A 15,333-nucleotide genomic window follows, 5' to 3' on the forward strand; every position below is an offset into this window, starting at 1 on the left:
ATTAATATAATTATTTATATATGTAATATATCAATATAAAATTATGCTAATTCGATAATATTTTTAATAATTTGTGAAATTAAATCATAAAAATTTTCTATAAAAAATTACATAAAATTAAAGTTTATATATAATATTATACACTAAATTAAAATTTTAAAGTATAATTTTGATATTTATATGGCAAAAATTATATTAAGTAAATGATTTTTTGCCAATAATATTAATGTACTAAAAGTAAGCGAACGGCTAATCTCGCACATGCGTCGGCTAAGTAATTGCCCGCCATGCGCATAAGAACCCCAATCCTCCCTCGGAAAAATCCCCGTCATCTTTCTACACTTCCGACGATCAATCTCGACAACGATATCAATAATTGCCTCCAAAAAACCCGCTTTAACGAGCCCCAAAAGCTCTTTCACCAAACCCCAATCGCCGGAAACATCTTCTCATGGAACGCAATGATGAAGCCTAACCTAGGAAATGGCCAGACTGAACATGCCCAGGAACTGTTCGTTGAAGTGTCGCTTAAAACCCGCGCTTCTTGGAACACATTTTTATCGAGCTTAAACAAGAGCCAAAACCCAGAGGTAGTCTATAAAGGCTTTCTAGAGATGGGTAGAGTTGGTTTTAAACCGAAAGAGTCCACCATCTCGACTTTAGTCAGTGCGGTTTCTGAAACAAAGTTCAACGTATTGGTACCGCAAGTTCATGCACTTGTTGTTTGTTTGGGGCTTAATATGAGCATGTTTGTGGGGCCTGTGTTGATGAAATGGTACTCGCGAATGGGGGATGTAGAGGGACTGGGAAGAGTGTTTGATGAGATTTTGGTGAAGAATGCTGCTTGTTGGAATGCTTTGGTTTCAGGGTATATGGAAGTAGGGTATTTTAAGCAGGCTCGTAGGGTATTTGATAAGATGCCAGAGAGGGATATTGTTTCTTGGACTTCTTTGATTGATGGGTACATTAGGAATAAGTGGGTTAATAAAGCTAGGTCTATGTTTAATAAGATGAACCAGAAGAATGTGGTTTCTTGGACTGCGATGATCAACGGATATGTGCAAAACGAGAGGTTTCGGGAGGCATTGAAGCTGTTTGTTTTGATGTTAAGATCTGATACGAGGCCTAATCAGTTTACTTTTTCAAATGTCTTGGATGCATGTGCTGGTTGTTCATATCTTATTACCGGCCTACAAGTCCATTCATGTATCCTAAAGTTTGGGATACCGCAGGATTTAGTATTGTCTGCTTCCCTAGTCGATATGTATGCAAAATGTAGGAACATCGATGCTGCATTTTGTGTATTCGAGTCCATGCAGGAGAAGAGTTTGGTATTATGGAATTCCTTGATAGGAGGTTATGCAAGACAAGGACTTGGAAGAAGAGCGTTGCAGGAATTTGATAGGATGATTAGCACTGGTATCAACCCAAGTCAGGTTACAATGTTTAACGTTTTATTAGCATGCAGGGGTAGTGGATTGGTCAAAGAAGGTGAAAGGCAGTTCAACTCAATGGACTGCAAGTACGGCATACAACCAGGGTTGGAACATTACGCCTGTATGATGGAGATATATGGGAAAGCAGGTCAGCTGGGTAAGGCTGAGACATTGATCAAGGGGATGATTTTGAAGTTCGATGTTGTTCTTTGGGGTGCGTTTCTTAGAGCCTTTTATTTATACTCCGGTTTGGAACCTCCCGAATTCGCCACAGAAGGTATTTTAAAATTGAAAACTGATTATCCTGCAGTTTATGCAGCATTTAGAAAGATACACGGTGGAACAGGGAAACGGAGTGGTGTAATAGAATTTAGACCATCGAAGGAGATGAAACAAAGGAGGAATATCGCAAAGCAGAAGGCTCTTAGTCAGATTGAATCTCCGGTGGAAGTCAAATGAATTGAAATACCTCTACACTCATTAATACAATAATGCTTCTTAGGTGCAAATCTTTAGCCTGACTGTTTGAATAGTATAGCCGTTTCTACGTGGCATCTGCTTTTTTATAGATGATGTCTTGATTCGTGAAGAATTGGTATACAGATTACGATGGCCGAAATCACAGGGCTCGAAAAATGAGAATGATGAATAGAATAAAGGATTCTTGATTCCTTGTTCTTCGATTTCACAAGAACCCCATTGTGACATGAAACATCAAGAATGTTTTCAACACTGGCTCGTTGCATATAGTTGCAAATTGGTTGTTACATCACACTTCAAGCATGTTTTACAATCTATTGGTAATAATTTATAATCAATGACTTGGAATATATGTATATCTTGAGAAAATTTTTCGCCATAATGAGGTGAAGCACATTATAGAATGATTTAGAGATGGATGTTTTCATGGTGAAAATGATTATGGTTCATGGTCTACGATTATAAGGTGCAGATGTGAGAGATAAGTGGGCAGGGAGTTATTGTATTTCTTTATTACCATTTACTCTTTTGATCCTATTATGTACCCAAAAAGACGGGAGCAATGCATAAACGTTTTTCAGTATGGTGGGATTGTTTTGATCCGTGTTCTCTCTCGTGACAAAGTCTTCGATGTTTATTTTATGGTTCATGAGACTAAATTTTTTAGGGTTCGTAGTTGTCCCTTTTAATAATGTTATATTTTCTTCAGATGCACTAAATCATCAAGTCGTCACAAAAGATCCTATTTATCTCTAAAAGAGAAATACCGGTTTGTTAAAATGAATGCTATTGGCTATTCAGACAACCTAAAAATATTGCAGCTGAAGAAGTTTTGGTTGTTTGGTTTTTACACGCAGCAAGCAAATTTGGTAAATGTCTAGAGATTTCCATAGCCGAAGGATCATATTCTTCTGGATCTATTATGCATCAAATACAAGCCTGTGAATTACACATGCTTGTCTTGCATAAGAACAGCAGGCAAAAATATGATCCGTATTCTCATTCTGTGTTGCATAATTTGCAGGCAAGCTACACTTGTTGGAGGTATTACTGCTAACCATGAAACAAGAGAGATGCCTAGGAATGGATGGTCCTCCCCATACAACCTTGTGCCAGGGCACCTTAGATTGCTTTTGGTTCATGCCTTGTAATTACCCTGAGGCACACCAACTTGTAGCATCAGGTCTCTCAGTTTGAGAAGCTTCTTCCAACTCCAGCTATGTCCTTGAGTTGGCTCTGCTTCCCAAAAACTAACACTGTTTAGCTCATACGCTTCTGACCAAGCCACCCATAGTGAACCCGTTTGCACTTTGCACTTTGCACCAAAACTAGCCAAAAATTTCTAAGCATGCAAGCACTACTCCATAAAATCAGATCTTCAACCCCAAATCCTTCCTTTCCAACTTACTCTAGCCCCCCTTGCTGAGCCTTCATTGTCTTTCAACACCGAGGAAGTAGAACCCTTTGTAAAGATCAAAAGAACGTCTGCAAAGAAGGTATGAGTAAATTGCACTGTTCTATATTTCGGGTCAAAATAAAAAAAAAAATTGTATCTTCCAGCTTTGCTCAAGAGGGTTGATAAATCATTCATGCCAATAATGAATAGGTAGCTCCTTTCCCTGCAGAGAAATACCCAACTAATCATCCATTCCATTCAAAGCAATTGAGAACTTTGAATGCGAAACACAGCCTCAAATCCATTCAATAAACATCTTTGGGAAGAACTCCCAACTAAGGGAATCAACAGGATTTTCCTTGGATCAACTTTTAAACCACATCTTGGGGGAAGATCCTTACTCCCATGCCCATAATCCAATTCCATAAATGCACTCTATATAGATGGCCGAGTCCTCTTCATTCTATTTGTGGGAATCTTCGTAATGCACATACAAAAAGTAGTAGTACAATATATAGGCCTAAAAATCCATAACCAGTCTTGGGTTAGGGACTTTGACTTGTATCAATTTAAATCCAATCAAATTCTTCAGAATCATCCCCCTTTTATTTTGCATTCGCAGCTTAAGTTCTTCAAATTAAGTCCTCACGAACTCGAATTATTTCATATTTTATTCACTTCAGGCTTGAATAATATTTCCAGATACAAATAACTTCTAATTTAAACTTGAAACTGTTCAATTTAGATACAGGGTAATTGAAGCTCATACTTGGGAATTGATTGAATCAGGTTTTCCTTCACAGATCAGGAATCAGCAGGAGAAAATTTATCACAAGGGTAATGAGTATTAAAAAGATCCAAAATCATGCTCGTTTCTTCTTTCTTCAGAGATCATTTCAAGTGTTCCTTAAATGATAAAATAGAAGGTTAAAAGAACAAATTTGGAGTGCTAGTACAAAATACAAGATAGCTAGGGGAAGAAGTTCCTCATGATGTTACAAGAAATTTCTGTTTCTTCCAATTTATCAACTAACATACTACGTAATAACTCCCAAATAGCACCGTTGAAGAAAAATTCATGTCCAAGCAACTTGTATGGTCGTAGCACTTCATCTCCTGTTTCGACTCTCCTCCCGATCCTTCTCCTTTTTTCTGTAAAGCTTTTCGAGGACTCGCTTAGCCTCACACTGTGGGAAGTTTTCGAGATCATAATAATGTGGTGCTATATCGACTAACCTGTATCCATCAAAAGAGTGCATATGTAAATTAACGAGCTATTGGACAAAACTAATCTTGGGGTTTCTCAATTCATGTATCATGAACCCACACAAGAATGTCAACCATAAGAAATGAGGGAGAGACTAACCATTCACCACGAATATCTGTCACAGTACGAATAAAATTCCGGCTTGTCAGGACATACTCGTTGTAGATGACCCACTCTGGCTTGTGATCCAGGCAATTTGATGGATGCAAGTGCACCACCTGTAAAATAAATAACACAATACACAGTTACATTCCACGCATGCACCTCCAAAATGAGAAAAAACTTCACCAAGAAACCAAGAAAGAAAGCCTGATCCAGAAACAGAGAAAACTATTTATATGGACCTGGTTGTCTTTAACTGTCAAGTAGTGCCCCGTGCGCTCCAGATGAGCTACCTGCATGAAATACCCAGCAAGCATGGCCTTTCTAATGTTGACATAGTAGTCACGGCTGTTGAAATCAGTGCTGCACAGCTTGAGATTAAACCTGGACATAATGCGCACGAGCTGTTGTCTAACATTATCAGCAGCCTTCAGCGCTCTATGGTTGATGAAATTCTCATAGCACCAAGATTGATCCTCGTCTGCAGTTTTCATATATTATAAGACTCTTAGGTTATTGCCATCAGAAAATAAATCTGGGTTGTTTTTGGGGGAAAACGGATGAAGTACTTACTGTTTTGTTTGTAAGCATGGTACACGTTCAAAAGTGTGAGATGATCACCATCGATATGCCCAAACCGAGCTTTTGCTTCATCTGCAGCTTTTTGTGCCTCCCTAGGCCGTACAAAGCAATTGGGTACTAAAGAAAGAATTGAGTTATCACAGAAGAGGCCCATGGTAGGTCAGCAGAGGCATACAGGCAAGGCGACACCATTTGCTTCATGAGAGAATACTGAGAAACTGAAACTATCTGCATCAGCACTTGCTTAGAAATCCTATGGTGCATGCCAACAGGGGCATGGAACCCAGACAAGACAGTTGCTGATGACAACCTAAGACACATTCCAGCTTAACTGTATCAACGCATACAAGCATATGCATGTAAACAGTTAAAACATCTAGTGTTGTGCACTAGCCGAAGTGCAAACACTCTTTCAGATAGGGACGATATCAAACAAGATATAGCCCCAGGACAACAACTTCCTAAGACCTGACTCAACAGAAACACAAAGCATGCTAGAAAACAAATAGAAGTACCTGAAAGCATGGCGGCAACTGAAAGAATCTCATTTGAACAGTTGAACTCAGAACTAACTACGAGCATCTTTGACATTTGAGGATCCAAGGGGAATTCACTCATGATCTCACCCAGCTTTGTTAAGTTACCCTCATCATCCAATGCTCCCAAGTAATTCAACACTTCCAATGCACGCATCAATGTCTCCGGAGCAGGTGGGTCCATAAAATCAAAATGTACCAGATCATCGATTCCCAGTTTCTTCAAGATGAGAACTGTATTTGCAAGGTTTGAACGTAATATTTCAGGATAGGTCTGCGGCTGCAGATCATTATTAAAACTCTTCTCAGTGTAGAGCCTGAAGCATTTCCCAGGTTGTGTTCTTCCAGCACGTCCAGATCTTTGATGTGCACTTGCCTTTGATATAGGAGATACCAATAAGGACTCAACACGCACTCGTGGGTTATAAACTTTTTGTTTAGAAAACCCAGGGTCAATAACATAAACAATGCCATCAATAGTCAAGGAAGTTTCGGCAATGTTTGTAGACACCACAATCTTCCTTCCAGGAGGGCCACCCTCTTTCACAGGAGGTGGAGCAGGCTCAAAAATCTTCTGTTGCATTGCTGGTGGAAGAGTTGAATATAGAGGCACTACTTTAACAGGACCTACTTGATCCCCCATGTTTCCTACTTCTTTCGTTATTTTGCGACAGGCATCTTCGATCTCCTCCTCTCCGGTTAGGAAAACAAGTATATCACCAGGAGGTTCACACATGTGTATCTGCACAACAGTCCGTATCGCAGCCTCCAAGTAATCCCTTTCAGGTTCCTGAGTGTAGAATATCTCCACAGGGTGAAGCCTACCTGGAACCTTCATAAGTGGTGCACCATTAAAATAACCCTGAAACTTTTCAGCCTCTAGTGTAGCACTCATAACAACAAGCTTAAGGTCAGGTCGATTCCTTAAAACTTCTTTCAGAAGCCCAAACAGCACATCCGTAGCCAAAGTTCTTTCATGAGCTTCATCGAGAATAATCACTTTATATCTTTCTAAAAGAGGATCTGTCATCGCTTCCCTTAAAAGCATACCATCTGTTAAATACCTGTCATACAACAAAAACAAAATAACCTTAAACCTCCTATTCATATCCATTTCTATACCATTAATACCAAATAAAAATCAGGAAAGTCAAAGCTTACTTCAAAACAGTCCTTGCACTACTGCAATCCTCGAAACGAATACTATAACCCACCTCCTCTCCAATAGTCACATCCATTTCTTCAGCAACACGACGTGAAACAGACATGGCAGCCACTCTTCGAGGCTGGGTACAAGCAATCATCATTTTCCTACGTTTATCCGGAGTTTCTATATCAACGGCGTCCAATACAAACTGAGGAATCTGCATATCACACAAAAAAAACCCTAAAATGTAACTACCTAATCCTTTTTCCTCAAAAACAGAAAGCCCACAACAATTGTTCATAGATAGTAAATCAAATTTCAATTTTTCAAAAATACACAGCTGAAAAAAGTACTAACCTGAGTAGTTTTACCGCTACCGGTTTCACCGACCAAGACAAGGGTTTGATTCGCCCTCAATACTTGCAAAAACTCTTCTTTTTGTTGCCAAACGGGGAGGGTTTTCCTCTTCTCCAAAATATCGTAATACCTTTGAGAATAAGGCCGTCCATTCCACTTGTTGATCGAGCTGTTGGCGTTCATCCCCGTTAAACCTAAACCGTTCGATTTCGCGATCTTAGCCGACGGCTCGTCCACAACATCAAACAAGCTCACCTTCCTTTTTCTCTCCGTACCCATTCAAAACTCTAAAATTTATGAATTTGATTGGGTCGGTTGATTAAGAGCTCCTCTATTAAAAAAAGAGGGGAAATATGAAAACCCTAGAAGTGGAAATCAGGTTTGGGTAAAAGAGGGAGGCTAGGGTATTTTGATTCTGGGTTATTTATATTTAATTATTTTAATATTTACGAAAATATCACTACTTGCTTGCTTGACTGCAAAGATAGGAGTAGAACTTTCTAGATTTACCAATTGGTCCCTAGTATTTGATTTATTTACTTACAGACCTACAACTTCGGTTCACATTTTTAAGCATTTACTTATAATTTTATTACAGGCCTTTCAGCCCAATTCTCCATATTTTTTCTTACGTTGGGCTTTTCAAGACCTCAGTTTGTCTGGATAAAAATTCATCTCCACCCACCCCTCAAACTCAACAAACTCACTATTGTGGTGCTTATGAAACTGTCAAGGTGGCTGCGGCTACTGGAGGGGCGATGTATAAGCAAGGGGATTGGATCTTTGGATTTAATCAATATTTAGGGGTATTTTAGATGGTTTGTTCTTTGTTTAAGAGAAAGAATATCAGAAGGTTGTGATCCACACAAATAACTTAGAGATAGTCAAAGTCATACAAGATGTTCATTTGACAGTCTCTTTTTCAGCTTTATTACAAAGAATTCATATGAGACTTAAAGGTAGATAACATTGGAGGATAAAATATATTTTCAAGGAGAGGAACCAAGTTGTGGATCAAATAGCAAAAATAGCCATGACAAGGAGTACAGACATGCAAGTGTTTAAAGACATTCTTGAAGACCTACTATCTGTTCTTGAAATTGATAGAATTGTTAATTTTTTATTATGTTTTGTATGTTTTTCACCATTTTTTTTTTGTGGTGCTTGGAAATTTTGAATATGCTTAAATTTGTTGAATTTTTTAGATTTAGGACTAAATTAATAGAATTTGTAAATATTAAAGGACTAAATTTGTTATTATGCCAATAAAAAATTCATTGTTAATGATTTATCGGAAGAGTGACTAAAATATTAAATTTCTATAATGTTTGCGACTAAAATAGAAAATTTTAAACCTAAGTAATCAAAATAGAAACATGCTAAAAATTGGGTGACTATTTTTATAATTTACCCTAATTTTTTTATCAAGTTGGCCTTTTCAAGACCCGAGTTTACCTGGATCAAAAATTCAATCTTTGTCTTTTTGAGAATTATAAAAGTAATTAGACATTATTACACGTAAGTAAAAGAAAATATTTTATGTCTTAAATTTTATTTAATAATGAAATTAGGTGGATAGTATTATTATTGAACATGTCTTCAATCCTTAGATTTATAATTTTTAATTATTTTATTTAAAGATAAAAAATAATATGAAGCCTATACGTGGTGGCAAATTGTTACGCGACACATTTCTGCTAAAACAATAGACTGGAAGTTCTTTCAGTCAGAGTTTTAGAAGAAGTACATCGGGGAACTATATTTAGAGGATAGAAAATAAGAATTTCTTTTGTTAAAACAGGGAGATCTCTCCGTAGTGGAATATACACGACTTAGCAAGTATGCTGTGGAGCTTGTTTCGATTGAAGAAGAAAATTGTAAACGCTTTCTATGTGGAATGCGAGATGAGATCAGGATTCAATTAGTTGCATTGAAAATTAAGGAGTTTGTTGATTTGTCCAAACGGGGAAAAATGGTAGAACAATATTTGGGATTAAGCAAGAAGTCTGAACCTTCTCGTGTTACAGGAAAATGACTCGATGCTCTTAGTTCACATTCAGTACCAAAACGAACTAAAGAATCTCGTGAGCATAGGAAGACAGTTGCAAGATCAACTACATCAAACAGAATGTGAGATCACCAACGCACCATTTATGTTTGCAGTGTAAAAGGGTTGAATAGAACTTCCGAGTTGTGAACATTGTGGGAAGAAACACTAGGGAAAATGCTAGAAATTGACTAAAAGGTGTTTTCGATGTGGATCACTAGAACACTTCGCTCGTGAAAGTCTGACAAACGAAAATGATAGACCTGATGTTACACAGAGAGCTGTATCAACAGTTAGGGGTCAAGGTTTTAGCTGAGGTGGTTAGTGTAATACCTAATTTTGCCTGGGCCCAATTTAAAAAACCAAAATAATAAATCAAATGTCCAAGGTCCAGATTACAAAGTCAACAAAAAATATATAATCTATAAACCCAAAATTCAAAGTTATCCTAGCCCAAATACTTAGCCCAAATACCTAGCCCAATTGCTAAACCTAATGGAGCCCAATACCAAAACAAACAGCATGCAAAGACCCCAGAAGTTTCGGCAGCTGCTTCTCCACGTTCGTCTCCACGGCCTCCGTACCTGCGAAAAAAGTGGATCCAAACAGCAAACAAACCAGCATACAACGTAGCAATAACAGAAACATAGCAAATAATAGCGGAAAATACAAGAAAAAATGGAAAAAAGGAGTTTTCAAGAATTTCTTTTTTCTGTTATTTCGGCTATATAAAGCCAAATTAAATTTGTAAAAAGGGGCTGATTTTATAGAAAGAAATACAGAGAAAAAGATTGAAAATAGATATACAAAAAAAAAGAGAAAAAGAAAAGAAAAGTTTGAATAAAAGGTGATTTTTTGTTTTTATTTTGGTGTTCATCGTTCTTTTTTTTTATGTTTTTATTTTTATGCATAAAATAAAAGGAAGAGAAGAAAGAAAGCTTACCTTTGCCCTCGGATCTACTCCAACGGGGTTCAAAAACCCAACTCGGTGAGCATCCGGCCACCGATCGCGGTGGAGCCGCGGTGGAAGGAAAGTGACGCGGCGGCGGCTCAGGAAAAAGTTAGAAACCCTAGCAGAGAAAGCTAGGGTTGGTTTGTTTTTTATAAAAAAATGGCAGAAAATGGAATGTTTTAAAAAAAATATTGATTTTATAACAGGTACGAAACGACGTCGTTTAGGGCCTGTTTCAATAGCCTCAAAACAGCGCAGTTCTGGCAATGATCTGCGCAGTGACCCGACCCGAGGGAAGGATCCGCGCGTTTTCTCCTAAGGGTCAATTTCGTATTTGATCCTCCTCCTTTTGTGGCGTGTTCAAATCAACTTTTTTTTATTTTTTTGAATTTTTTTGAATTTTGGCTCTGCATTTTATTTTTGTTTCATTTTAGTCCTATCACAGCGCTGCGTTTTGGGAGGATGGGGAATATTTCCCAATTAGTCCCCCATGTTATTCGCGCGCTGTATTGTGGCCCTCAACTTTATTTTATTTTCATTTCTTTCCTTTCAATTTTGTTTTAAGTGTGATTTCACCCTCATTAACTTAATTTAATGTACTCGATTTTTTTAAAAAAATTATTTAAATATTTATTATTCCATTATTTTTTATATATTTAATTTCTTAAATTTAACCTTATTTTAATACTTATGCTAATATTATTGTAAATCCATTATTAATATTGATTAAATTTATCGTATATTATCATTTTAAGCTATTTTCACATATTATCATTTTAAGTTGTCATGTATTATTATTCAAATTCATCTTACATTATTTTATTTTTTTATGTAAATTCAATATTATATGCACAATTTATATTAAATTTTTTATATTATACATACATACATATATGATATATTATAGAATTCATTTTTTTTCTTTTTATACTTATTTTCATATATAATTTATTTCTTTTAAATGGCCAACTTTATTATGTTTTATTTATTTCAGCTTTTTACATGTATTATTATATATGTATACTATTATTTATATCAAGTTTTTCACTCCATGTGTATTACTTATTCTAAATTAATATGTATATTATTTTATATATTTTAATTTTCTTCTTATATAATATTTGTTTCAAAATTCATCTAAATACTATTATTTTATGTAGTGTTTATTTTTGTCTCTATTTTGAATACATTTTATACTTATATATCTATATTGTTCATTTTTAAAACTTTTTGTACGTATAATTTATTGATTATAATTTCTTGTTTTTAGTGTATCTTTAAAAATTGATTAGTAATTCATTTAATTTTTGAATGTTGTAATTATTGTTGCCTTGCTTGCTAGTATTTATCTATTATTTATTTATTATTCCTTAGTGTATGTTTTATTCACAAATTATCCTTTTGCGTTATACGTTACCATTCAATCGCACTATATTTGTTTTAAAGATTACGTTTCATTAAAGCATTAAAGTCGTTTTATTCCGTAAACTTTCAAAATATTCATGTTCAAGATTCTCGAGAGGATTGTGCCCTAACTTACTGGGCTTCAATTTTTTCGTTGAATTTAGATAGCCGAGTATCCATTTTTCAATAAAATCGTATAAATTTCAAATAAAGGCTTATACTCGGGAATTCAAAATGTTGTGTCCTAACTTACTGGATATGACATTTTGTCATCTTGAGGTAAGGATTTCTAAAAATAAAGGCAATATTCTGTATTTGGAATATTGAGAAATTAAACCCTGACTTACTGGGTTCCGGTTTTTTATTTGACTCAAATAACCGAATATCCTTTTTAAACTTAAAAACATGAGTTTTAAAAGTCAAAAGACAAACTTAATTTTGAGGATTAAAAATGTTAAACCCTAACTCATTGGGTGTGACATTTTACTTATTTGAAATAAAAGGGTCTTAACGTCTAATCCAATTTATTCAAATTTTCTTTTAAAGAGGATCGTATTTTAAAATCTTTTCAAATTTTCGACATTAAAACGTTAAACAATCAATCCAGTACAAATTTTGGGCGTTACGAGGGTGCTAACACTTCCTCGTGCGTAATCAACTTCCAAACCTGTTTTCTTAAATTTGTAGACCAAAATCGTTATTTTGTTTTATTAAAATCTCAGGGTGACCCGATCACACCTCAAAAAAGATTGGTGGCGACTCCAATTTTCATTTTTATGTCGACAACTTTTTTTTGTTTTCAAAAAATGGTTTTGGCAGTTAGGTTTTGAGGGGTGGATCAAGAAAGGGGTGAAATAGTTACTCATCAACCGGAGGCTAGAGCGTCAACTCGTGCTTATGTTGTACGGATACGAGATGAGGGGGATGCTATCGATGTCATAGCAGGTATTCTTATATTATTCTCTACACCTATTTATACTTTGATGAACCTTAGTTCCTCTCATTTGTATGTTAATACTGATTTGGTCAAGTCTAGGAGTATGAAACCTGAGATGTTAAAAGTAGTTATGTTTGTTTCGAGCCCGTTGGGTCAAATGGTGTTAGTTGATCTAGTGTGTAAACGATACCGGTTAAAAATTTAAAATTTGACGTTTCCAGTAGATTTATTAATTATGCCTTTTGGTGATTTTGATTTAATTTTGGGTATGGATTGGTTAACCGAGCACAGAGTGATTCTTAATTGTCGAAAGAAGAAGTTTTCAGTTCAGGGCTCAAATAGTGAGATTGTAGAAGTGAATGATATTAAAACAAGTGGTTCGACTAAAATTATCTCGTTGATTCGAGCTAACAAATTATTGAAGTAAGGTGGCGAAGCCTTTTTAGCTTATGTTATCAACTCGAAGGCTGGAGATGGTAAAATCAGAAATAATCGAATTGTTTGTGAATTTCTTAATGTATTTCCTGAAGAATTATAGAATTACCACTTGATCGGGAGGTTGAGCTTACAATTGATGTGTTTCCTGGTACAATTCCAATAAGAATATCCCCTTATCGTATGACATCGACTAAACTAAAGGAATTGAAAATTTAATTGCATGATTTACTGGACCGCGACTTTGTACGCCCTAATATATCGCCATGGGGAGCTCCAGTATTGTTTGTTAAAAAGAAAGACGATTTGATGCGACTTTGTCTATATTATCAACATTTGAACAAGTTGACGATTAAAAATCGATACCTTCTACCTCGTATCAATGGTTTATTCGATCAATTAAAAGGAGCTACGATTTTTTCTAAGATTGATTTACGATTTGGTTACTATTAGTTGAAAGTAAAATATAGTGATGTACCGAAAACGGCATTCCATACGCGTTATGGCCATTACAAATTTTTGGTAATGTCTTTCAGTTTAACAAATGCACCGACAATATTTATGGATCTCATGAATCGTATTTTTCAACCTTACCTAGATCAGTTTGTAGTGGTATTCATCGATGATATTTTAATTTATTCAAAATCGGAGGATGATCACGAACAACATCTTAGAACTGTTCTAAAAATTTTGCGAGAGAAACAACTTTATGGGAAACTTAATAAATGGAAGTTTTGGCTACCCGAAGTTGTATTTCTGGGGCATGTCATTTCTACAGACGAGATCTACGATGATCTGAAAATGATTGAGGCATGCTTCATTAAGGTGAAATAATTTTGCTTCATTCTTTTTCAAAAATAATTTTGCCAAAGCCTCCCAAGATGCATTCGATGTCTTATCATCATGAATATGCTCAATAGGTCCTCCCCGATTGTGGTCTTCAATACAAATAAAGCCTTTTTAACCTTGATGTTTCATTTTCTAAAGGCTTCAACTGTAACAGTCGAATTTTTAGTGTTGACGAAACAGTGGTTTTGGGACCGAAAATTTCCATCGTGCTCGTAAATAGTATTTCTAGAATTTTTATGGATTCATAATAGTTGTATTAAATTTTGGCAAAGAAATTTGATCGTTTAGATAGTTAATTAAAGAAAAATTACTGAATTGAAAAAGAGGCAAAATATATCAATTATAGCATTTAAGTGATTATATAGTTTAATTATTCAATTAGAAAGGCCCAATGTAATAAATATTCCATAGCATTAACATTGGACGGCATTATGGATGAAAATTATTAAATATTACATGTTTTAATGGCAAAATTGAAATTAAGTTGACATTTAAATAAAACAAATGGAATGAATTAGCTTTCTTCATTTTTTTTCTTATTGATAACTGAATAGCCATGGAAGTATAGCTTGGGAGAATCGGCCAAGCTCAATTCTTTGCATATCAAGATCCAATCGATACTCGTGAAAAAGGAAAAATTACGAAATAGTCCCTAAACTTCTACAACTACTACAATTCAGTCTAGGTAAGTTCGTACAATTTATAGCTTAACGTCTTTATGGAATGTTTGATGATAATATGTAATTTGATAGTTTATATTTGATTATAAATGTTGTAAGTTATTTGAGGGAAATTGTTGAAATTCTATACTTGGTTCAGATTGAATGCGAGATAGAGTACAGTTGAGATATGGTGTGATATGGGGGATTAGAGTAGAGACTGTTGTGGAGTGATATATATGTTTCCCGAGTAAACCAAGGTTCAGCTTTTGTTACGAACACTCGTGTTATACTCTCTGTTTTGGTGTGTTTCGATTGGACTAGCTCTTATGAGCATTGGTGTGTTTCAGATGGATTAGCTCTTATGAGCATTGGTGTGTTTCGAATGGACTAGCTCTTATGAGCATTTGGTGTGTTTCAGATGGACTAGATCTTATGAGCATCTGGTGTGTTTAATGGGATTGTCAATGTACTTTTATCTGTAAGTCGTTCATTGAGTTGAAAATCTCGGTAAGGCATATTGTTTAGAGATTTTAATGAATTTTTCAAATATTTGAGTATTGAATTGAACTTTTATGATTTACTAGTTGAGATTGTGGATGGCAGGGAACATTCATGTTTGTATTATTATTTGATTTGTTATACTTACTTCGGTAAGATTTATCATTTTAATATGTCAAACTTACTAAGCTTCATTGAGCTTACTTATGTTATTTGTTGTTCTTGTAGATACTTGGAAGGTTGGAC

The 15,333-nt window shown here is 35.4% G+C and overlaps 2 protein-coding genes and 2 long non-coding RNA genes across 9 annotated transcripts; 2 read left to right on the forward strand and 2 right to left on the reverse strand.

The window, feature by feature from the left end:
* Positions 1–252: 252 nt before the first annotated feature.
* Positions 253–2,499, forward strand: LOC107946013 (pentatricopeptide repeat-containing protein At1g53600, mitochondrial). 3 transcript variants are annotated; one of them, XM_041106819.1, is made up of 3 exons: positions 253–1,650; positions 1,747–1,938; positions 2,040–2,499. In XM_041106819.1, exons 1-2 carry the CDS (start codon positions 288–290, stop codon positions 1,893–1,895), a joined length of 1,512 nt encoding a protein of 503 aa, XP_040962753.1. In that variant the 5' UTR covers positions 253–287; the 3' UTR covers positions 1,896–1,938; positions 2,040–2,499. The 3 variants fall into 3 exon arrangements, with proteins under 3 accessions (XP_040962753.1, XP_016735683.2, XP_016735684.2); XM_016880194.2 differs by having other exon boundaries at positions 253–1,938; XM_016880195.2 differs by having other exon boundaries at positions 1,747–2,499.
* Positions 2,500–4,153: 1,654 nt separating this feature from the next.
* Positions 4,154–7,754, reverse strand: LOC107946014 (probable pre-mRNA-splicing factor ATP-dependent RNA helicase DEAH2). 4 transcript variants are annotated; one of them, XM_041106817.1, is made up of 7 exons: positions 7,304–7,754; positions 6,961–7,163; positions 5,779–6,863; positions 5,255–5,380; positions 4,924–5,162; positions 4,679–4,797; positions 4,154–4,548 (listed from the first exon to the last, which is right to left on the reverse strand). In XM_041106817.1, exons 1-7 carry the CDS (start codon positions 7,580–7,582, stop codon positions 4,422–4,424), a joined length of 2,178 nt encoding a protein of 725 aa, XP_040962751.1. In that variant the 5' UTR covers positions 7,583–7,754; the 3' UTR covers positions 4,154–4,421. The 4 variants fall into 4 exon arrangements, 2 of the variants coding, with proteins under 2 accessions (XP_040962751.1, XP_040962752.1); XR_005921667.1 differs by lacking the exons at positions 4,154–4,548; positions 4,679–4,797 and having other exon boundaries at positions 4,941–5,162; positions 5,255–5,473; XR_005921666.1 differs by lacking the exons at positions 4,154–4,548; positions 4,679–4,797 and having other exon boundaries at positions 4,941–5,162; positions 5,255–5,481.
* A 1,949-nt stretch (positions 7,755–9,703) lies between these two features.
* On the reverse strand, positions 9,704–11,119 carry LOC107946012 (uncharacterized). Its single transcript, XR_001696803.2, has 2 exons — positions 10,294–11,119; positions 9,704–9,934 (listed from the first exon to the last, which is right to left on the reverse strand). It is a non-coding gene; the product is annotated as an uncharacterized lncRNA (long non-coding RNA).
* Positions 11,120–11,292: 173 nt separating this feature from the next.
* Positions 11,293–13,211, forward strand: LOC121224132 (uncharacterized). The gene is made up of 2 exons (XR_005921668.1): positions 11,293–12,651; positions 12,935–13,211. It is a non-coding gene; the product is annotated as an uncharacterized lncRNA (long non-coding RNA).
* The last annotated feature ends 2,122 nt before the right edge of the window (positions 13,212–15,333 follow it).

The sequence above is a fragment of the Gossypium hirsutum genome, chromosome D12 (genome assembly GCF_007990345.1).
Source record: "Gossypium hirsutum isolate 1008001.06 chromosome D12, Gossypium_hirsutum_v2.1, whole genome shotgun sequence".
Classification (NCBI taxonomy): domain Eukaryota; kingdom Viridiplantae; phylum Streptophyta; class Magnoliopsida; order Malvales; family Malvaceae; genus Gossypium; species Gossypium hirsutum.